Here is a 24,664-nt window from a genome sequence, read left to right as displayed (position 1 = left end):
CAGAGAATGAAGAAGAAAACTTAAATGTCACCACAGTTTCAAAGTTAGAGAAAAGTGAGATTTTAGAAGAGGAAGAAATTGATGTTCAAGCTGAGGAGAGAGAAAGTGCCAATCTTGATGTTGCAGAATTTAGGGCTTTCACTATTACTGAAGAGCCCTTAGAGGAAGCAAGCATATCTGAATCCTCTGTTACTCTTCCAAACCTTCCTTTCTTCTTTATCAATGAGAAAGATTTTATTCCTCTGTCCTATCTTCAAAGTCTCTTCAATATCAGAGAAGACTACTGTATTGCAGCAATTTCAGAAGCTTGTGAAGTGGCCAAAGACTTTATTGATACAGAAGTAGAGTCAAAGGAAGAGTTTTTGGCACATGATTTGCAAACATCTGACCACTCATTTATCCCTGCTAATGATGCACTTGCCTTGTGCCTTAAAAAAGTGGAAGAGGGGAAACCTTCCTTGAGTGATGAGGATTTTGAGAACAGGCTTATTGAGTTGGGTATTGAGTCTTTTGGCAGAGATTTCAAGCTTCAGGTAGATTCTGATAAAGTGGAAAGGGTTGGCTCATGCAACTTGATGAAAGACAAAGTAGTAATTGAGGATGAGTTGCAGAAGGTAGCTTCCATTTAATCTTTTGTAAAATGTTATTGTGATTGTAATTTTTTTAAATTGAGGTTTTTGTCTTGCAGATTGAATTGCTTGATAAGGATGATTTTCTTGGAAGAGCTAGAGGCAGCAGAGTGAAATCTACAGACACTAGGTCAAGAAGGTCTTCATCTGCTCTCATGCACTACTTGCCTACATTGTGGATAAGGCTGTGTTCTGTGCATTCCACATGAACTTCTCTGAAGATGCTGAGTTGCCAATTTTTGCCTTGAAGGTGTTGTCAAGGTTCATGGGATATACTCCCCTTCCAATAAATGCTAATAAGGTTTTGCTTCTGGAGAGAGCTGCTGCTCTTAGAATCTTTGGATATGTTGCAGGTTTCAATGCCTCAAGAGCAGGATACTTTCTTTGCTACTCTAGCTATGCAGCTGCAGCTGAGGTGTCAGATATCAATCTTCTTGGGGGTTATAGAAGGAGAAAATTTTTGAGATACAGAGGTGACATGCCAAGTAGTCCCAAGAGAATCAAAAACTAATGTACACAATATTTTGCAAGGACCGATTATATTTCAGCAAATATTTTGTTAGAGGTACAAATGTGTTAGTAATCATTAGTCTCTTTCTTGAGGTGTTGGTGTAGTTTCAGATTGCTGGGTCTTTGATCTCATCCTTTGTAATTGCCTCCTGTAGAACCAATTGAATAATTCTTTAAGTGCATTGCTTCTTCTTTGTCCACCTCCTCCTCTTCGGGTACATCTAAAAAAGGAAGTTCTCGCTTGATAATGAGACTTTTCCATTCCTTGTGTATTCCATGTTGCAAGTGGTCCTTCTGTAGCAAAATATGGTCCATGCAAGTAAAGAATATGCTACAAAGACAATTTTTGTTAGTACATTTAAGAAAGTACAAGTAATAAGTCTGGACACACCAATTTATAACTGTTTTGATAAGTCTGAACACTCACCAAGTAATAAGTTATGCCTTTTTCTCCCCAGGCATCTATGATAGCTTTGATCAAAAGCTTTATTGCTTTTTTGAAATCATCTGCATAAGTATTTGAACCAACTTGTTGTCTAAGGACTTTGAAAAAATTGTAGAGTTTTTTCCAAACTTCCATACGTTTGTTGGCTACATCTGGTCTACTTTTGACATTTGTGGTGATGACACATAGCTGTTTCCAACAGTTCCACATTGCGTTGACTTGTTTGGTGTCATGGTTGCTCAAAAATCTTCTCGCTTTTGCTCCTCCCATTGAAACATCTTGCAGAACATCACCTGTACCTCCAGAAAGAACAGGATCTTTTTTAAGATGCACTTCCCCACCATGAAAACCCATTTGAGAGAGCAAGGCTTCGCACTTTTCTATGCACTCATCTGCAAGTTTAGTCGGCTTAATAGAATATGCATAGTCCAGATGAAGTCTGAGCAATTTGTCCAAGATTCTTATCTCTGCATGCAATGTACATATATGCACATTTTTCAAATGTATTGGTAGAATTGGATCCCATATTTTAAGAGAAGTTGGATAATCGACGACATTCACATTATTTCTGGATGGTGGTTTTCCAATCTCATTTTCTGCAAGCCATTCTCTTGTCCCTGTGCTTGCCATGCAATACAGACATGGATATTTGGTATTTGCTCCTCCACATACACCAAACATACACTTCAACGCCTTGAGGTCGGCACTCAAATGCCATTCCACAATGAAATCACCTATGTCGTCAACATGAAGGTGTTCACCTGTATTTTGGCTCTGAATAACTGAAGGAATGTCTGTTTGTGAGAAGAGCCACTTTAATGTTTCATGACTCTCTACTGGTACCTGAGCTGATCCAATCCACCATAGCTCCATTTCTGATTGAGTTTTGTGGTATGGAGAATCAAGCTTACCTTGACTATAGTCCAATGCTTTATTCATTAGGGATATAGATATTCTTTCCATTTTTTGACATTTTTGGATTTGAGCTTCATCTAATTTTAAAACAAATACAAGTTTTCCTTCATAATCTATTTCCCTTATGTTGTAATATCTCACCATAAAAGATTGGACTTTTCTAATGTTCATCCAAATATTATTATAAACGTTGTATTCAAAAGATGATTTTTTTTTTTGTCTCTCATATGGCATTGTTCCCTTAATATGGAAATACTCTCCGAAATGTTTAGAAATTTCCTGATTTAACAGAGTTTTGTATTTTCCAACATTGTGAGGTCTAGGCAACCCAAAAGCTTTGATTTTGTAATACTTAAGGACCCTGAACCAGGTTTTAGAGATGGCTCTGTATCCCTTTCTACTCACTCCCACTGTGTCACAAACTTCTTGCATTTGGGAAGGCTGGACTAATAAGTCCATATCTTTTAAAAGATGTTGAAAGATCAGTTTTTTTTTACTTTGATTTTCATGAAGTTCTAAAAGTTTCAAGATATCCGACCTATTCATAAGCTCATTCAAAAATCTTACCCTTTCCTGAGCATTAGACATGTCAAATCCTAGAAGGTTAGTAACATGATCTCTTACAAGTTTTAACCTTTTTTTTCTTTGTCCAGATCTCTCTGTTAAGTTAACTACATCCCGCATTCGTTTTACTCGTGCTCTTAATCCTATTGGAGTTTCTTTTAAGGTTTTCAATTGATCATTTTCTTGTTTCAAAGACAGTATTTTGTTTTCAAGTTGTTTAGAAGTCCTACGATCTACATCTAGCGCCACTAATCTAGAAGAGCAACAGCAAATGATATGTGAGGTTATTCATAGAATTATCCAAATTGAGAGGCAAAATAGGGGAGTGGACCTAGTTTCCACTGGCCCTATGAGGTTTTTGGATATAGGCAAGGCCAAACAACCAACCCTATCACAATTGGAGACTCCCTTGGTGAGTCCCATAGACCCTTCGTATGTTGTTTCGCTTGGAGTCTCAATGCAGGTTGAGCCCACGAGTAGTAACTTTAGCTTTCCAACCTTGGCTCAACTTTCCATTCAGGAATCCACAATGCCTACCCCAATGATGAGCATAGCGGAAAATGCACCTGTTACCGCTGTAGTTAGTACGACACTGCTACCTAGTGGAACAGTACCTACAGCAGTGCGTGCCAGTGCCTATCAACCATATGTACCTATCGCTACTCATGCTTATGTAGCTCCTACGCCTCTTAGTATGCCAACGGCGTATGCTCCACGACCACCTTATCATAACCATTATCCAAGGGGAGCTAGGCCTAGTCACATATCATATCCTACGTCGTTTGCCAACATACTCAGACCAACGCCAACTCCTATCAGCCAGGCTATCCCAGAAGTGCCTCCACCAACTATGCCTGCTCACTTAGGTGATCTCGCAGCATTTGCTCAGACGATCGGACGATCCATTGCGGAAAACATGCGGGGCATGCCTGCTGAGAGAGAACCTAGAAGCAAGGCAGTACAAGTGGCTAAGCTCACTCAAAACTTCAGTGGTAACGAGGATGTTAGGAAGCACATTAAAGTCTTTGAACACGTGTGTGATTCCTTGGAAGAGCACAATGAGTTGCATAAGTGTAAAGCCTTAGGCTTAACCTTGAGTGGGAAGGCCGGAGATTGGTATCGAACCTTAAGGGTTGAAGAGCGCACTCACTACCCCACTCTCAAGAGATTGTTCTTGAAAGAATACATACGCGAGGGTGTGCTTTGGGGGGTAGCATCTCAACTTCAAAAAGCTGAACGCGAGGAAGGGGAGTCAGTGAGAGACTTTATAAGTCGATTGAAGCATCTAAATTCTCGCTGCACTCCTGATCAACGCTTCAATAACAACCAACTCCTTGATAGATTCATCCGAGGATTGCGCCACGAGGACATTTACAATGGCCTAGTCATTAGAGGTCTTACAACGTGGGAAGCAGTCACTGCCAATGCAATCCAGTTAGAAGACAACTTGATGATTGCAGGTAAAAAGGTGTCTTCAGAAACAAAATCCGTTAGTTCGCAAGTATCTGGGCACGAGCCAATGACAGTAAAACCTATTGCCAAGGAGCCCAAGATATCTGAAATGTCTGTGACCGACCTTACTAAGGCTCTCCAAGAATACTTTAGGGGTAATCGAGCTCCTCAGAATAGCCATATGTACCCAAGGAGAGAGCAACAATGGTGTTCGGTGTGCTTAGGACCACATAGCACGAGTGAATGTCCCACATTCAGAGTCAAATTCAATGGGAATTGCAATGCATGTGGTAAGTATGGCCATCAATCTAAAGATTGCCTAGTACTTAAGAGAATGTTGGCAAATCAGGCACCACTAGCCTGGTCAAACACACCTCAAGTACCCGCGCTAATGCCTGCACAACCTATCGAGCAACCATCACAGCACATAGTTCCAAGGAATCCGAATGTAGTCCAGTCTGTGCCGTTACCACCGCCAGTGCTAGGACCACAACCTCCACATCCAAGGATTACCCCAATAAACCAGATGGGTTGTGAGTCACATAGTGCATGTGGGGATTATGAAGAGGAGATAGACCCCACTGCTCCATATGGGATTGATACGTTTGAAATGATTCCCCAGTACTACATGGAGGATCATTTCGGGCAAGTTAAGCCTGTATATCAAGCGGCTGCTCTCGCCACAAGGGGGCAAAACCTTAATACCTTGGCGAGGAGACCACCTCTTCAATGCTACGAGTGTGGTGGACCGCATCGTGTAGCAGAGTGCCCTAATAGGCTACAGAAGATCGCTACTCAGATGCAACCAAATCAAGGGAGCACATCGGGAATGCCGGTACTTACATGTAATCGTTGTGGCATAGATCATTTGATTGCTCAATGTCCACATAATCCTAATGCACCCAAGATTACGCCATTGAATTTGGTTGAGGTCGCCAACCAAGCACGAGGAACCACACCTGTTGTACCCGCGAATGTAGTTACATGGTCAATGCTTCAAAATCAAAACTACATTCTTGAAGAGAGGGATACTGCATCAATCGCTCAGGCAAAGAAAAAGAAAACACGGCGAAAGAGATCGCTTAATGCCACGAGCTCCAAGCCCAGTTCAAAGACTAACATAGGTACAGGAGACGACCCCATGTATATGAATGATCCTGAAGATGATTCTGATTCAATAGAAACCATGGGGACCAAAGCCACTACCTTAAGGGAGGAACCCACACGACGGGAGCTCAATGAAGGAGAATCAAGCGAGTACATAAATAAGGGGAAATAGAAGGAAACTTCCTCGGCCCCACAACCAAGTCAGTTAATGCCCTCTTGACCACCCAAACTGACTGAGACTCCCCAAGACAAGCCACATGGGCCAAAAACCCTCAAGAAAAAGATTGGTACTTACCCAAACCCAGTTGGGAGATTGAACAAGTGCAACACTTAAGGGGTTTGGTGGAAGAAACACAAAGAGAACTGGAGCCAAACCCGAGAAAAATCAAAATTCCAGACACAGTGTTTCCTACGCAAGTTCAGCCTCACCGGACCCATAAACCGTTAGCTATACCTAGTATCATTCGGGAAGAAAGCGAGGATAGGACATCCGGAAGTGGGCAAACACCCTTCTTGCTGGAAAGAATGTTTAGTGAGGGAATGCCTGACCCCATTGAAGAGGAAGTGATTCCATCTTCACCAGTCCCTAGTCAAGGGGCGATGTCTCGAAAAGTACCATTGAATGTGTCTAAGCTAATGGATTTCATGTCCTCTGAGATCAGAACCACGATCATATCCAAATTATACGGAGATCCTGAGCTATTCTTAGCTCTTCGGGCATTTCTCAATGGAGAACTAAAGGCGGGGCTACCACAATTTGCAAATATGGATAGACCCGACACGCTTCAAGATGAAGGGGAACATTGGGATCTACAACCCAACCTAGATGAAGACTCGGTCGTTGAAATACCTGTGAACAAGTTGGGACAGTACTTTGAAGGTGACGAATCTAATGCAACCCTCCCCATTACTACCAAGGGATTAACTCTAAAGGGAATCCTTGATGGTGGTGCTGGCATGAGCATTGTGACTAAAAATTGTTGGGAATCTATGGGGAAACCTCACCTTGAAGTCACAAACATAGTGGTTAAGATGGCAAACGGAACCATAGCTAAACCTATTGGAATGTTAAGGGACCTTAAGATCAAGGTCCTGGGATACAAGATAAAACATACCTTCATTGTAATGGATTTCTCCAAGCATCCTATGTCATATCAAATGATCTTAGGACGTCCTTTCATGAGGGAGGCACAAATGGTGCATGACTGGTCGAAAAACCATGTCTACCTACAATTCCAGGACTCTGTCATTCGAGTTGATCTTGAGAATGGTCGTGCACATCCTTTAGGAAGCAAGGTTATCATCGATAATCGATCGGATACCACTGTTCATTCCGCCCCATTAAGGTATTGCTATACATGCAAAAAAGAGACTGATGATGGGAAGGATTCTCCTTACATGGATGTCCTACCGGGTATGACTGAGTCGGATAACGTGGATTGGGTACACCTAGCGGCAACCATAGACACATGGGGAAATAGAGGCACAAGTTGGGTAACACCTGAGGGGCAAGATATGCCACCGTTAGTGCCAATAAACATGATAGGTGTTATGCACTTGACTCCCTGATGGCGAGAACGTGGCAAACTCCACCGACATTGAAAGTAGCGAAGACTCTGACCAATGCAACTCTGAGTATGAATCTCAAGAAGAAACTGACCCTGAGCCTGATGGGGAAAATGAATCAAATATTCACCCAAATGTGGAAGCAAGGTGCTCAAGGCCTAAGACAGTGGCCTCCTGCAGTTCATCCGAAAGTGAAGATCGACCAAGTGAGTCCGAATCTGATAGAAACAAAAATCAAAAACTTGGTAAGAAGAAAACGAGACATAAGTGCCAACGCTATCGAGCTAATGTACGAACTGCAATAAATAAGGAGAGATCCACTGCAGAATGGCTTAGTTATGTAGGAGCCATTGACGCTCATCGGAAGATAGCGGATAATTGGGGACAATACCTCCAAAGTGTCATGTGGTGTATTCCGCAACCTCATGACGTCGCCCAATTAGAAATCGAAGAGAAGCCAAAACTAAGTCGTACTGCAAGAAGGCGGCAAAACCAAGAGTTGGCTCAACAACAAAAGGAAGCGGAATTGAAAGAAAAAAGCCTGGCACAACAAGAACCAGTAGACTTACACCCTGCACCCGAGCATTTCAAATCATTCACCACCCACACAGGGGAACGTAAAGTAGTCTACACAAAAGCCCAACGAATGCCTACCAATGGGAGTAGCGGTGTCTACGATTGCCCTGCGGTAGTCAAGGAGATAGACTTAGCAGATCCGGGTGAGGAGTCTAAACCAGTTTTTATTGCTCAAGACCTCACCAAGGCGGAAGAAGCTGCACTTACGAAGCTTCTTAAAGAATTCAAGGACATATTTGCTTGGACATATCATGATATGAAGGGTGTTCCACCCTCGGTGGTGCAACACACGATTCCAATGATTAGCACCGCTAAACCAGTCCAGCAACGTCCCTACCCAATGAATCCTAAGTACGCAAAGATTGTACAAGAGGAAATTGAAAAGCTGGTAAAATGTGGATTCATATACCCAATTGAGCACTCAGAATGGGTTTCTCCGATAGTCATCGTGCCAAAGAAGAATGGGAAACTCAGAGTGTGCGTTGATCTCAAAAAGGTTAATGCAGCCACCAGAAGGGATCATTACCCCTTGCCATATTCTAAACATGTTCTTGAAAGAGTGGCAGGCAAGGAGGCATATAGCTTTTTAGATGGGTACTCGGGTTACAATCAGATCACAATTGCAGTCGAGGACCAAGCTAAAACAGCATTTATCACGGAGTTTGGAGTGTTTGCCTTTCGCGTCATGGCTTTTGGCTTGACCAATGAACCTGCAACATTCCAACGATTGATAAACACGGCCTTTAAGGAATATCTAAGGGACTTTTGTGAAGCTTTCTTAGATGATCTTTGTGTTCATTCCTCTTGGGACGAGCACTTGATGTGTTTACGAAAAATATTTGAAAGGTGTAGATTATATCGCATCTCCTTGAATCCTTTCAAATGCCAATTCTGGGTTAAACACGGAGTTATCTTAGGGCATATAGTGTCCAAAAATGGGATTTCCACGGACGAGAGTAAAATCAAGGTCATTCTGGAACTGCCGCCACCCACCAACTACAAGGGAGTCCAACGCTTTATGGGCCACGTTGGTTATTATCGAAGGTTTATTGTCTTCTTCGCTGAGATAGCTCGACCATTGTATAAGCTTCTCATCGAGTTTATCTGGACCGAAGAATGTGACCGTGCCTATGAGCTACTAAAGAAGGCCTTGGCGAGTGCTCCAATCTTGAGAATGCCTAACTGGGATTTACTCTTCCATGTGCATATTGATGCATCAAACTTTGCTATTGGGTGTGTGTTGACTCAACCTGGAGAACACAAGCTTGACTACCCCATTAGCTTTGCCAGTCGTTGCCAGTTGAACGATGCTGAGATGAACTACACCACTACAGAGCGAGAAGGGTTGGCAATGATATATGCAGTAAGGAAATTTCGTTATTACCTCCTTGCCACCAAGTTTGTTTTCTATGTAGATCATCAAGCGTTGTTGTATCTGGTAAACAAACCATGCTCCACAGGAAGAATCACACGATGGCTATTGATTCTTCTTGAGTTTGATTTCACTGTTGTTGTGAGACCTGGCAAAAAACATGTTATGGTGGCTGATCATTTGTCTCGCATACCTAATGGTGAGGCTCCTACAGGGGTTGATGATGACTTACCGGACACTTCCCTGTTCATGGTGGAGACAATGCCTGAATGGAGTGAGAAGATTGTTAACTTTTTGGTTAATGGCTTTCCACCCAAGGAGCTTCGTAAAGATCTAGCTCGAAAGCTAATCAAAGAATGCGAACCCTATTGCCTGATAGCCGGGACTCTTTATAAAAGAGGAAAGGATGACGTTCTTAGGCGTTGTGCCCGAGAGGATGAGTATCTATACATTTTACAAGAGGCACATATGGGCGTAGCCGGTGGTCACTTCTTAGGAGACTTAACTGCGCGAAAGATCTTATAATCAGGGTATTGGTGGCCCACTATGTTCCAAGATGCATCACTCTTTGTGAAGGGTTGCGATGAATGCCAACGATATAAGAAACCCCAGAGGAAAGATCAGATGCCCCTACATCCAATCAAAGTAAACCAACCATTTGAAAAGTGGGGTTTAGACTTTGTAGGTCCGATTAGCCCAGCGGCCCGAAACACACAATCTCGCTATATTATTGTGGCCACTGACTATATGACCAAATGGGCTGAAGCGAAAGCGACACGTAAGGTAGATGCAAGGACAACAGCTAGGTTCCTCTTTGAAAATATAATCACACGCTTCGGTTGTCCTTTTGAACTTGTGAGCGACAATGGTACGCATTTTATAAATGACGTGATTAAGGAGCTCACAACAAATTTCATGATATCCCATCATAAATCTACTCCTTATTATCCGCAAGTAAATGGCCAAGCCGAGAGTACCAACAAGACTTTAATCTCTATTTTGACAAAGACAGTTGAAGCTCATCGCACGAATTGGGATCTAAAGCTTACGATAGCTTTATGGGCATATCGTACTGCGTACAAAGTGGCTATTAATTGCACACCATTCAAAATGGTATATGGCCAAGAAGCAGTCATGCCGTGGGAATTTGTTATTCCTAGTCTTCGTGTTGCTACTCAAGAGGGTTGGGATGGTAATCCCTTAGTAGAGCGTCTGTATATCCTTGAGCGGCTAAATGAAGAAAGACAATTGGCTGTGTACAATGCCCTTGTGGAGAAGGATAGAAGGAAAAAATGGTTTGATCGCCACCTAAAGGACAAGGACATCAAGGTTGGGGATAAAGTCCTGATGTATGGAGTGCAAAACGAAAAGAAAAAGCTCAAATATGCTGGTAAGGGACCATATAGAGTATGTGAAATTACCCCATAAGGTACCATCAGAGTGGAGACTCTCGACGGAGTTGAAACCATTGGATTCCTTAATGGGAGTAAATTCAAAAGATACTATGATCCCCTGAGCCAAGAGGAGTTACATGCAATCCATCAAAAGAAGGCAGCTAAAGAACAAGCTGAGCTTAAAAAGATACAAGCGAGAGTCGAAGCCAAAGAACGTCAACAGCGTGCTAGGCGACAACGAGAAGCCAACTTGGGAATTACGCAAGTATTTTTCGAGGAAGCAGAGGAGGATGCACTGGAATCTGACCCACCTCTAAGATACCCAATTGAGTTACAGAGTCCTTACGGGGAGGTGCTGTATAATGCATTATTGGATACAGGAGCTCAACACAATTTGCTATCATATGGCGTGTGGTGTCAACTGGGAAAACCACCTTTATCCAAGAGTTCTATCCAAGTTCAAGGAATCAACAAGAAGAAAACCCCTGTCTCAGGAATTCTGCACACTCCGGTTGCTTATGACAAGGGAACCATAATTCAAAGCTTTTTGGTTATGCCTGCTGGTACCAGGGAAGGGACTGTAATCTTAGGGCGCAAATGGATGATGGCCACCAAGTGCAATATCGATTGGGCAACCAGACACACAACGCAAGAACCAACACTAGGTCTGACCGCTCAAAATCCCGCACTAAGTCATCCACTCAAATATTAGATAACAAAAAATCACAAAGTCCAGTGGCAAAACCATCTTCGATTGTTGGCCACCCCTCTAACGCTTCAACGCCAAGAGTGGAAACAGGCAAGGTGGTCCCTAAAGCTTCGCTTACTATGCCAAAGAGTACATACAAATGGGTCCCCAAAGCTTCGTTAACAGCTACTTCCCCTGCTCAATCTCGTTCAGCCACCAAGAAGCCTCGTAAAAGAAAAGCAGCTACCCACCCGAGAAAGGGCAATGTAACATCGCGATGGATCCCTAAAAAATTATTAGTAGCCCAAGGGTACTACGAGGGGAATGACCAAATTTGGGTCCCTAAACATAAGTTGAATCCCTCTACATCACCTGTAAAACCTTGCAAACCAATTGTTGCCACCCCAATGACAATTCAAGACCGTGGTAAGGGAAAGGTAATAGAGTGCTCCGCACCACTTCTTCCAGAGTTAGTTTGGATTCCCAAACGATATCGATCATTACCACCTAGGGGGGAGCCACATGAAGCTTCTAGCTCCTCATGCCAGGCACATACTCATATAGAAGTTTCTACATGCTCTACACCTACTCTTGTCAACACCCAACAAAAAACCGATGAGTCTATGTCTCCCCTTGTAATAGTATCATCGGAAACCATTTCCTCCATTCGTCAATGGGAGCGTACACTACCATCTCTGCAATTGTGGATGTGGCCACAAGGGTCATAAAAAGCTATCTGCCCACATCACAACCTATGACCCGCTGGACAAATTGGTTCCAAGAGGCTGCAACATCATTGCAAATAATATGATCTACCCAAGGAAAGGGGGAGCATGTACTCACGCTCGACATTCTAATGCTTCCTCCTTAACCTTCTCCCCTGACCATGTAATTGCCAAATTCAAGGGGATGTATATATATAGCTTCATACATTTAAAAAACAAAAAAAACAAAGAAAAGAAAAACAAAAAATAGTAAAAAGAGCAAGAGCACAAAAACAAGAGAAATATCCGTATACAATCAAGACCTAGATTGACCTGTCATAAACCTACTGATGCTATATCTGTGTTTGCAGATATGGCAGATGCCCGATCATCATACAGTTCACCCACTCCTACCTTTGGTGAGAGGTATCATCTATACCTTTCTCAGATATTCCACATGTGCTATCCTGTAATTGAAACTGAATGGGATCATATAGATGTACTAGCCAGAGAAGAAAATGTTGAGGAATTAGAATGGCTAATTCGCCTATTGACCATGACTGACCCCTACTCCGTAGAGGACATATCCCCGATAGCCCAATGCTTTCCTTTTCCACAAGATGACTATCCTCGCATGGTTACATTTTTGATGAGTTTATGTGGATGGGAAAATGAAAAGGAAATATCTGACAATGATGAATGGACGGATGAAACTCATGGCACTACTGAGGTTGACTTTATTTGTTTGGATGATGCGGATAGAGGCTTAGCCTTAGGGCTAGAGCCAGGACTCTACAACATCATCTTACTGTATCCTCAGTAGTAGTGTGGTGATTGGTAGGTAGGTTAGTGTTTTCAAGTTTTTTCTAGTTTAGATTCCTTAAACAAGTCTTGAAATTTTCACACTGATGTGCCTCTCGAGGTATAGTGCTTGTTAGTTGATTGTACAGGTTGAAAAGTTTGAGGTGGGTTCGCTTTCAAGTCCTGAGACTGCCGCAACGTTCATTAAAATATATCTACATCAAATTGCAAGCTGTCTCGTCAAATCAAGGAGATCTCCAATTACAGGTGTAATTCTTCCATACCCACTCTCTTTCGTTTTTACTGTTCAATTAATTGCATAAACTATAATGCATGACCACATGGAAATTGTCAATGTACTGCTTAGTTTTTGAAGTTGCTTGCATGCTAGTGTAAATCATTAATGAGCTTAACTTTATTGGAAATATTCCTAGGCAGCATGACGTCTTTAGTTAACCTTGGAATACGATTGTCTTAGGTCTAGGGTCAAACCATCTTAATGTTTGACACCTGGCCATGTGTGTGTTGACCTCTAGGACATAGCTATTACCCCTTTGTCGAAAGGATGCAAGACAAATTATAGTTCAGGAGCGAAGATCAAAAGAAATAGATTTTAAAAAAAAAGCCTACAATAAATGGCAATACAAGTATAGTTGTGCTTTAATGTTGGCCTATCGCCTTATTGATACTTGGTAGGCGAGGAGTATTCTACTCCAGACTGATGCCTTGGTTGGTAGGGGGTAGCCTTGCCTAAAGTGAGCTAATAGATTCCTGGATAATGCCTTGTGTTAAACATGGTACCAGGATCGATGTTAGTTTTGCCTTAGGAAGGTCGCCATTGTGTGTAAAAATTGTCACGTGCAAAAAAAAAAAAGAGAGGCAAAAAGCTCCTGTAACTCTGATGTTTCTTGTTTCCCTAGGCTTGTGGTATTAACTTGTTCTTAGAGTAGACACAGTGTGGTCATGTGTTTATTTATTAAGCTTGGTTATTTTCCTTGACTTAAGCCAGTTATAAACCTTGATTAACCTTTGACACCTTGCTTACTCTTGATTTACTTTCAATAATTTTAAACTGCTGTTAATTTGCTACACTAGCTCATTCATGTGACCCTTAAACTAAGTTCTCATAGCAACATCCATTGTGGTCTATCATGCTTGAATTTATACACTTTATATCTTTTGAATTCTAGCATACTTTCACTCTACTTCCCTGTTTTGCAGACGGTCCACCACAACAACCCTATCAAGCTTACCATACCATAGCTTCCGAGGATGGAATCTACATCAGGAAGGGGGGCATGTTAACCTATGACGGACATTCAGACGTACTATGTTTTACGTCATTAATTTAAATATTCTGAGTCATGGGCCGAGCTTGTCGGCACCATATGTTAAGGATGAAGGGATTGGGTGATCGCCGATGAGAGGCGCACATTGGAATATCAGTAGGATAAGGGTTAGGATTGGCCGGCCATGTATGGGCTCCCAAGTGTGAACGGCCAAGTCACCTATAAGAGCCATATGTAACCCTAAAATCCTCATTCTCATGTGTTGTGAATACAAGAGGGCTCTTGCCTTATCTCTTTGGTTTCCTTCTCCTGCGTGTGTGAGAGAGAGAGAGAGAGTGAGAGAGCGATCGAGCACTGTGTAGCGGCACGGCGGCGGAGAGGCGGTAGAGCGGCGACAGCGGCTCCTCCTTCATGGCTGCGACGCGGGAATCCTTCAAGGCGGCGGGCGGTTGAGCGGTGAGTGACACACCCTTTGGCATTCTGTTTGAGCTTCCTTCCCTGGTTGTATGCTTGCAGCCATTCGTGGCTCGCATACGGTGTACGGCAAGTCCCCAGCTAGGACCTGTGTGGCAAAAGCGCACACAGCCACAAACTGAACCTAGAAGTTCAGCCAAATTGAACCTAGAAATTCAGCCAAACTGAGCCAAACTAGGTCCAAATCTTGTCCAAATTTAGCCAAACTGAACCTAGAAATTTCTAGAAACTAGTTGGACTTGGTTAGAGGCCTCCCTCAACTATAAATAGATCCTTAACTCTTTGTAAAAAAAGTGTGTAAACTATACCATGCCAGTATTATACTGAAATAATGATATTTTCTATTATCCTCTAAAAATCCTCTACAATTTGGAGAGAATGGAGTTTCTCTCTCTCCTCAACCTTCTTTGGAGTCTTCATCAACATACTAAACCAATTGATTATGAAAATTACCAGTAATAGCAGTAGCGGAGCTATGGTAAAATTTTTAAGAAATTGATGCATAATTCATTCTTATGCATAACGTGAAAAGAGGACTTCCTATCATATTCTAGGATTGAATATCCTAGGTTAAAAGAATGGTTTTTGCCACATTCAATGGAAAACTAATTTTTAAGTTTATGTATAATTAAATAATTAAGAAATGAGAAAATTATGGTAATTATATTTAATGATAAAAGAGAAATTCCTATGACATTTGGAATTCAATCAATTAGATGGGAAAAGATAAATTCCTAGCATATTGGAATTATTGGATATTTTATTTAAATTCAAAGATAAATTTAAGATAAATTTATTTTATCTATTTAAATAGTAAAAGAGAAACTCCTATGACATTTGGAATTCAATTAATTAGATGGAAAAAGAGAAATTCCTAGCATATTGGAATTATTGGATATTTTATTTAAATTCAAAGATGAATTTTAGATAAATTTATTTTATCTATGAGAAATATTTAAATGTTAAAAGAGGAATTCCTATGACATTTGGAATTCAATCAATTAGATGGAAAAAGAGAAATTCCTAGCATGTTGAAATTATTGGATATTTTATTTAAATTTAAAGATGATTTTTAGATAAATTTATTTTATCTATGAGAAATATTTAAATGATAAAAGAGGAATTCCTATGACATTTGGAATTCAATCATTTAGATGGGAAAAGAGAAATTCCTAGCATATTAAATCAATGGATATTTTATTTTTGATGAATTTATTTTATGAGAAATATTTGATGATAAAAGAGGAATTCCCATGATATTGGAATACAAATAATCAAATGCAAAAAGAGGAATTCCCATGATGTTTGAGGTCCAAGAAATTAAATAAGAAAAAGAGAAAGTTTTAGTATAATTTAATTTATGATTATTTTTCAAAAGTGGAAATATGGCTAGAATTGATTTTTGTAAATCCCATGAATTCTTCTATTCCAAAAGAGGAATATTGAATATAATTCATTTGAGAAATTGAGAAAGAATATGGAAATAGTCATCGAGAAAAAGAACCTTTATCTAGGCCAAGCAATTTGGCAAAAATGAAAAAGTCCCATTATCGGTATCAAAGTAGTTAAAACTACTAAATGGGAATAGGATGTGAATGGATTTGATAAGATGTAAATGGGATGCGATAAGATGTGAATGGATGTGATAAGATGTAAATAGGATGCGATAGGATGTGAATGGATGTGATAAGATGTAAATGTGATGCAATAGGATGTGAATGGATGTGATAAGATGAAAATAAGATGCGATAAGATGTAAATAGGATGTGATGTAATGAAAATGGATGTGGATGTGAATGATGAGATGAGATGATATGTGAAAGGGTGAGATGGGAAGTACATGGATGTGGATGTGAATGTGTATGTGAAAGAATGTGATGTAAATGGATGTGGATGTGGATGTGGATGTGGATGTGTATGTGAAAGAATGGATGTGGATGTGGATGTGGATGTGGATGTTTATGTGAAAGAATGTGATGTGATGTAAAGAGATGTGATGTGACATGAATATATGTGGATGTGAAGTGATAGATATGAATGTATGGATTGATGTGGGTAGTCATACATGTGAATGATTGGATGGATGTGGATGAATGAGATGAGGTGTGTATGAATGAGACATGATGTGGATGTGATGTAATGTGGATTGGATGAATGAGATATGATGTGGATAGAACACAATGTTTACAATGTGGGGAGAGAGCTGCTATAGGGATGATTTTCAAGGAGATAGAGTTTCCCAAAAGGTTTTGAGACACTTCCCTATCATTCCTCGCATCCAACACATGTTTAAATGTAAGGGGATTGTAGAACTCATGATGTGGCATGCTACTCATCACTCGACCAATGGCATTATGAGGATCGTATTCATGGCATGGCAACATCTGGAGCATCAATGGCTAGATTTTAAAGATGAGCCTCGTCACCTATATCTTGGCTTGGGCATGGATGGTGTTAACCCATTCGGCTTGAAGTCCACATCATGGTCTACTTGGCCTATTATATTGGTGAATTACAACCTCCCTCCATGGGTGGCAATCAAGAAAGGTCATATTATGCTTGCTCTCCTTGTATACCAGGCAACTATAAGGTGCCAAACATGGATGTGTGCCTCGAGCCTTTGATTGATGAGCTTGAGACACTATGGCAAGGTATCAAAGTACATGACATTTCAAGGCCAGTAGATAGGTGTGAGGTGGAGGTGAAAGAAGTTCTTCTTCGGATGATGTATGACTATCAAGGGTTCTTCGAGTTCTCAAGTACCTTCTTGAACCTTATATGTATAAGATTTTAGCCTTTAAACTTTAAGTTTATATCTCTATCTCAATCATCTCAATTTTAAAATATGTTTGGCAACCTCCGGACATCATGCATGTCTGATCTGCAGACCATCACTTATTTCGAAAAGACTCTCTACACTTATAAAGGTGGTTTATGACAAACATCATTGATTTCTCTCTCCTTCACATACCAAGTATGTGCCACATGATGTCTCACCACTTGTGATGAGAGGTAGAGATTGGGTTGAGGCATGGAGAAGCACTCCCAATCCACAACCAAATAGGATGTCTAGACACTCAATATTCTTTCGACTTTCATCTTGGTGTGACATGAAGATCAAGCATCTGTTAGATCCCATGCATGTCTTCAAGAATTTGGCAACAAATATTTGGGACCATTTAATTTGTAAAAGAGATACAAAGGGTGCAAGGGATGATTACAAAACATTGGACACCCTCAAAGTGCATGGCCAATTGAAAGTGAGAGTGGCAAAATAGTCATACCAAAGGCACCATGGGTATTAACCAAAAGGGAGCACAATAAGGTGAAAAGTGTGATCGCCTCTTTTTGTACACCAACGAGAGTAATGATTTCATTGAAGGGTGTCTTCTCAGAAAGACCAAAAAGAAAGGAGAGGAACAATTATATGGCCTTAAGACACATGATTGGCACAAGATATTATAGGTATATAAATATTTGCTTTTTCTTTTTCTCTTTGCGGTACATAATTTGTAAGCTCATATACTAACTTTCATTTTTTTCTATGCATAGTTTATTCTTCCGATTGCTATAGTTGGTTGTGGAGACAAGAAGGTGAGAGAGGCTATTTACAAAATAGGGAGCTTGGTGAGGTATGAATCTTCTCTTCAATTCACTAAGTTATATTGCTTATTTGGAATTCTCATACGCTCACAAGTTATGTTACTTATGTATTGGTAAATAGTACATATAATTGCTATGTATGTAAGTACATATCCTTAACAGAGATAGAACCTACATCAGTTCATGAAAACCTTAAAGGACATTGTGAGACAAAGAGCAAGGCCAGAAGCAAGCATGGCAGAGGGATGGTTGATGCCAGAGTCTCATGTGTATACCTCAAAACATCTATCTCACAAAAATCCTTCCTTACCATGATTGTAGAGGAATAAGGAGGATGAGCGACTAATCTCACTAATGTGTCTCAGGGAAAAGGAAGGCAACAAAGACCAGATGAAGAATTACACCACAAGGTGAATACATTCTGCATTCTAAATAGTCCCATCATGGAGAAGTAGATTGGGAGATACAAGGATGCAATCAATAGACAAAAGGATGAGAGAAGAGCTTTTAGAAGAGCAAATAGATGCTTGCCATTCCCGCCTAGCTTGGAAACTCTACCAAATGTGATCAATATAGAATGGCTTTGTATGGAAATATCAATGGCATCACAAAATGGAGAGATGATCACAAGATAAGAGCATGAGTATGCAAGAGAATGTGACCCTCAAGTAAGTACATTCTTACTCACTATCTCATATATATACCTTGTATGGAAATATCAATGGCATCGCAAAATGGAGAGATGATCACAAGATAAGAGCATGAGTATGCAAGAGGATGTGACCCTTAACAAGTAAGTACATTCTTACTCACTATCTCACATATATACCTTGTTTAATGCACTATACTAAATATCATGCTTTTTTTAAATGTTAGTACAAACTCTATAATGCAATATGGTTAGAGGGAAGACACTTCTACATGGAGCATGTGGATTATAAAAGAAACACATTTGATTATGGTTTGATGGCAACTCGAGCCAGTAGACATGATACCAATGTCATAGAGGACAATATTGAGTATTGTGAAACTATTCAGGATATTCTTGAGGTTGGATTTAGAGCATTTAGTCTATTCATCTTTGATGTCAAATGGTTCAAGGTGATATATAGAGGTGCTCAAGAAACCGTGAAGAATCATCCAAATGAAGTCTTTCAAATTGATTCCACCAAGTTTTGGAATGATGAGAAAGATACCTTCATACTACCTCAACATTGTCAACAGGTTAGTAACCCAACCAATCCCAAATTAAATCTTGATGTTGTATAATAAAAGTGTAACCTTTGCTTTGTGATATTAGGTTGTGTTTCATGCCAATCAAATTGATCCAAAGTGGTGGTATGTTATACAAGTTTCCCCTCGTTCAAAACATATCTTTTAAGATCAAGATGTGGAGGCCGAATCTTTGGATGAGGTGCAAGTACTACATCAAATTGGCTTATTGGAAGAAGATGATGAAGAAAACATTTTGGATGGGGCCAATGAAGAGCATGAGGAACATGAATCAGAAGAAGATGATAAGTCACCTATAAATCATGACAATGCTTTATTAGATCATGATAGTGATATTGATATTGATATAGAACCTCATCTTTTCATTGATCTTCCATTAGATATAGACATTGCTGAAGCAACACATATGGATTTATTACAAGATGGGATGGATTCATGATCTTGACATTGTTTCACCTCTCAAAAGTTTTCAACTATCTTTTTTTTTGCTCGAAACATGGCTCCAAGTATTCTAATGGATGTTTTCTTTAAACTATATATCATTTTCTGTGTATGTGACATGTATTTTCAAAATTAAGCATCTAACAACTGTTTGGAATTTCATGTAATGAAAATAGCAGTGTAATTTAGCTACTATTTTTGCTGTTTAGTAGTGAAATCACCGTATAGTAGCAAAATTTTGCTAATAAAGACACTGCTCTACAGTGAAATTTTGCTATTAGGAGCACTGCAGCAGTGAACGAAATCCCAGACATCCCGACAAAAAAGCGCTATTGAAACGTTGGCTGTATCCCTGATGTGTTGTAGTGCCTCAGCACCTTTCTTATCTCGTCACTTAGAAATGCACAGAGCATTCAGAGACATGTCCTCCACATCCGCTAAACTCCCACTAATCCTCGACGCCAGCCTTGCCATGGGACCCTGAACGTCCACAACCCCTCCACCCCCATTGCCGACTCAGCAACCCCCCCCACACAACCTCGAAGAAGGGGAGATCCCGCTACCACCATTGGAGCATGAGGAGGTTAACCCTCTAAATTGGCATAATCCCTTTGATCACATGGAGCTTAAGTAGGCCACAGCCATCCTGCTCATTCGACAACTCCCATTAGGGCCAAAAACGTCTCAAAATGGGCTGTGTAAGGAATTTCGCTAACTTGCTAATTAGTAGAATGTTGAAGGTCAAAACGGCTCCAAATTTAGCCGTTTTGGATATTTAAAGCGTATCTATCTGATTGAATATGTATCTAAGTGCATATTTTAAAATCTAAAAAAATATATCGTTTTCATGCTACTCTTTAATGGCTCGTCTCGAAATTTGTCCTCTTTTAGTGACTACGTGGCAAAATGACCATTCTCTCCAAACGCGCTCTTATCCATTCTCCAAAAAAATTTCACTCCTCTGCTTCTCTGAAAATTTCACAAGCTACATCTCATTCTCATTTTTCTGTGTCTCTCATGTTCTAATAGCTCTGCTTATATTTTTAGCTCTGTTAGTAATGAGTGATACATCTAATCGTAAGTTTCATTTGAATATCAAGCTCAACCAAGAGTATGCAACTACACGGAGTGTCTACCAAAGATCCCTTTCATGTGCAAATGAAGCTCAACATCTTCGCAACGAAGGAAAGAAGCATATTGATCTATGGACAGATGGAAGTCTATATCCACCGGATCCCAAAACAGGAAGGTATCCTTGTTTTCACACACCACATGATTTGATTAGATTTGTTGGTGATGGGGAGGATGGCTTACTTGGTTATAGTTCAAGACTATCTCAATCACATATTAATTATGCAGAATATACTACATATCTTCAAAATACTTCATCTTTGAATGCAACAAAAATTATAGAACTTTGGACTTTGCCTTCAGTGGATATACCCATGCATGCCTTGAGTAATCATCAATGAAAGTCACCAAGTACAAGTGTTTACCAAATGACGGAGTTTACATAGTCCCACATACATCACTATGTACAAGTTGCAATTTGCGAGTGGCCCGCATAGAGCCATCCTTTGGAAACGCAGAACGTTGCATTTTGCCCAAAATATAGCCTTCACAAACATGTTTCAATGGTGCCTCAAGAGGGGGCAATGAAGCAACCATATCAAATTTCTGCAAACACAGCAAACTAGCAAAGTTCAGATGACCAAAATGAGCATGCCATAGTTTTGCATATGAAACTGCCTTTTCATCAGAAACTGCATTTGCTGAATCTTCCACACACTTGTCATAAGAATTGAGCCTATACAGTCCACAAAACAAGGTGTCAGATGCAATAATCGTATCACCAGAAGTCAAATCATGAACAGTTCATCTATCATCTACAAATCCAAGTCTAGCAAGTGCAGAGACAGACAATAGATTCTTCTTTATCCCTGGCACATACAAAGCATCTAAAAGTGTGAAAGCGCTACCATTTGCAGCAGCAGTAAGCATAATTTTACCAACGCCCTTCACTGGGTAAGAAGCATTATTGGCACATGTGACAGTATTCCCATTAGAGATAGCCTCAAGACAAGTGAACATATCACGATGTGAGGTAATGTGCTTTGTAGCACCACTGTCAAAATACCATACATTAGAGTCAACAGAAACTGCCAAACATGCATCATGTATAGATGGGTCATACTGGCAATACACGCTAAACGCCCACGCTAAACGCCCATTCTATATCCTGCACAACATTTGCAAAATCTGCATTTGTAGAAGTATCTACTATTGTGGCTGCATTTGACTCTTTCTTCTTTGCCTCTTTAGCCTTTAGCTTAGGGCAATTCTTAATGACATGATCAGTTGCCTTATAATAGTTACACCTAATCTTTTTCTTGCCTTTATCAAGAGCCTTCTCAGACTTATTGTTGCTACCTGTGGAAGGAGAAGAAGTTGCAGACCTATTAATAGCAGAAGAAACAGTGGAAGGGGCTGCCTTACCACTTCTTCTCTGCTGGGCAGCAATAAATGCCTGATCAACTGCACGCTGTTGCCTAGCCCTATTTTGCCTGGTGGACTGCGCTTCTTGCAAGATCTTGTTGACTAAAGTATCATACTTGATAACATCAGGTCTGTCCTCAGTAACAAGTCTCCACGTGGAAGCAAAAGTCTGATATGACTCAGGTAAAGCATCAAGAATAGTCTGCACAAGAGAATGATCAGGAATAATCTCACCTGTAGAAATCAACTGTTCCTTGAGATCTTTAATCTCAGCAAGAAAAACATTCATGTCATCATCTTCCTACATAATCTTCGATTCTAGCTCTTTACACAGGGAAGAGATTTTTGCCTCGTTACGACCTGCATACAAACCAGCTAGAATATCCCTAGGCTGTTTTACTGTTTTAGCTGAACGAATATGTGGAGTGATGTTACGTTTGACAGAAAGTGCAATCAAGGCATGAGCCTGCGCATCTTTACCATCCCAACGAGCTTGTTCAACAGTGGGTAAAACAGCAGCAACTGTAGAGCTACTAGAACCTGCAACATCCTCAACAGATCCTACATCCATCGAACCTGGACGTACATCCATACCCTGCACAATGTTCCACACTCCTTTTGCAACCAAAACATGCTACATCATGTATGCCCAAAGTGGGTAGTTGCTGTCTCCATCCAATTTGTCATCAGCAGACAACATGCGAAATACATCATTGCTGTTATCAGTCATGGCCACTGACTGAAACTGATGCAAAAGCTACCTGTAATGAAGCAAAGACTGAATTGAGAACAACTCATGCTATGTAGCATGGTCCACAATAGAATACGTATGCCTGTTTTGTAGAAAATTGCACTATCAAAATTTCTGCAGAAAATGACAAAAACACATGTGCAGAACTTGCAATGCAAAAATGGAGCCTGAAACGACCTCAGATGCGATTTCTGAGAATGCTAAACCCTACAGGCTTATTTGCAGAGTATAGGGACCTGCAAGTTCTCGTGAAAGGTCACCTAAATCGGAGAACGTGATCGGAGGGTGTCGGCGGCATAGCCCTGGGAGCCGATGCCTGCTCTGATACCAATTGTTGGAATTAGGGTTGCAGGAAAGCACACAAAGCTTGGAGAAGAAGAAGCAAGAATGCACACAACACACAATGTATTAGATTGTGTCAATGTGCAAAGATAAGTTAGCCTTAGAATGATGGGCGTATATACAAGCTGGGGGAAAAAACCTCCTAAAGAGGGAAAAAGTGCCCCGACGGTCCTCAGTGTGTTCACACACATCACTGCCTATATATATGGCAACAAAGTCTCTAGCATGCCCTCCAACAATGAAACAAGATGCATGGTGGAGGGATGTGGATCTCTCTGTCCGCAAAGATGACTACATGAAGCCTCTAAGAGTGCGATCATCTCGGGGATGGTCTCTTGACGTGCCTCACGAGCTATGATAAAAATTGCAAGGTGCCACGTAACCAAAAAGTCATCTCTCTCTCTCTCTCACACACATTTTGTCACTCTCTTTCAATCTCTCTCCCTCTCTCTCTCATTATCTCTCTCATTCTCAATATTTTTGTGATGCATCTACACTAAAGAGAGATGGGATCAACAAGATACTAGTCAGACTTTTGTAACATTCATATCAGGATAGCCATTGGAAAATAGCTAGTGAATTGGCAAGTCTGGTAAAAACCATGAACTCATAATTCCCCCATAGCTAAATCCAAGTCCTATCTTAAAGACATCACCCTCAAATAACCAAATATGATGGTAACCTATTATCATATCTATGTTTATGAAGTATCACACTCAATAAAGCCAATCAATAAATTCATTCTTCCTCACAACAAAGGATATTTAATCTTTACATTAAACATTTTAAGTCCTTATTATAATAACTAACACCCACTTTTGTATATCACTAGGAGAACTAGTTAGACTCTCTATGGTGACTCGCTAGGCCTCAATTCCCTATCCATAAGTACTCTTGAATATATTTAATCTCTTCATCCCCTTAGATTGTCTCAACCTATAAGGTTGTTTAAAAAATGGTTGTGTCCTTAGGTATATGGTCTACACCCAAGTTTGGAGGAAACATGTCCAAGTATTTGTACATCATAAACAAAAGGAGATTTGTATTTTTCAAGATGGATATCAAGTGTATTATAAATAATGTCTTATCTTCTAAAACTTATTAAACACAAACATGTAAAACATCAAACAAAAAAATCTGAAGGAACAAATGACAAGCACATATAAAAATCTGAAGGAACAAATGACAAGCACATATAAAAATCTGAAGGAACAAATGACAAGCACATATATCAATTGAAAATACACAACTTACATGAGTGTGAAAATGCTTAAAAATTAGATGTCACTGAATGAAATAAAGATAAAACTTG

At 40.3% G+C, this 24,664-nt stretch overlaps 1 protein-coding gene across 1 annotated transcript in view; it reads right to left on the bottom strand.

The window, feature by feature from the left end:
• Nucleotides 1-1,175: 1,175 nt before the first annotated feature.
• The window catches only part of LOC147639904 (uncharacterized), a 118,871-nt gene continuing 95,382 nt past the window's right edge, over nucleotides 1,176-24,664 (bottom strand). The window contains exons 2-3 of the mRNA XM_086824183.1: nucleotides 1,567-3,316; nucleotides 1,176-1,470 (exon numbers count right to left, since the gene is read on the bottom strand). Of these exons, the coding sequence (XP_086680309.1) occupies nucleotides 1,216-1,470; nucleotides 1,567-3,316 (2,005 nt within the window). The 3' untranslated portion in view covers nucleotides 1,176-1,215. The remainder of the gene's footprint in view (nucleotides 1,471-1,566; nucleotides 3,317-24,664) is intronic.

Source organism: Cibotium barometz, chromosome 3 (genome assembly GCF_041138505.1).
Source record: "Cibotium barometz isolate CiBa-2024 chromosome 3, ASM4113850v1, whole genome shotgun sequence".
Lineage (NCBI taxonomy): Eukaryota > Viridiplantae > Streptophyta > Polypodiopsida > Cyatheales > Cibotiaceae > Cibotium > Cibotium barometz.
This window is presented reverse-complemented; position numbering and strand designations above follow the sequence as displayed.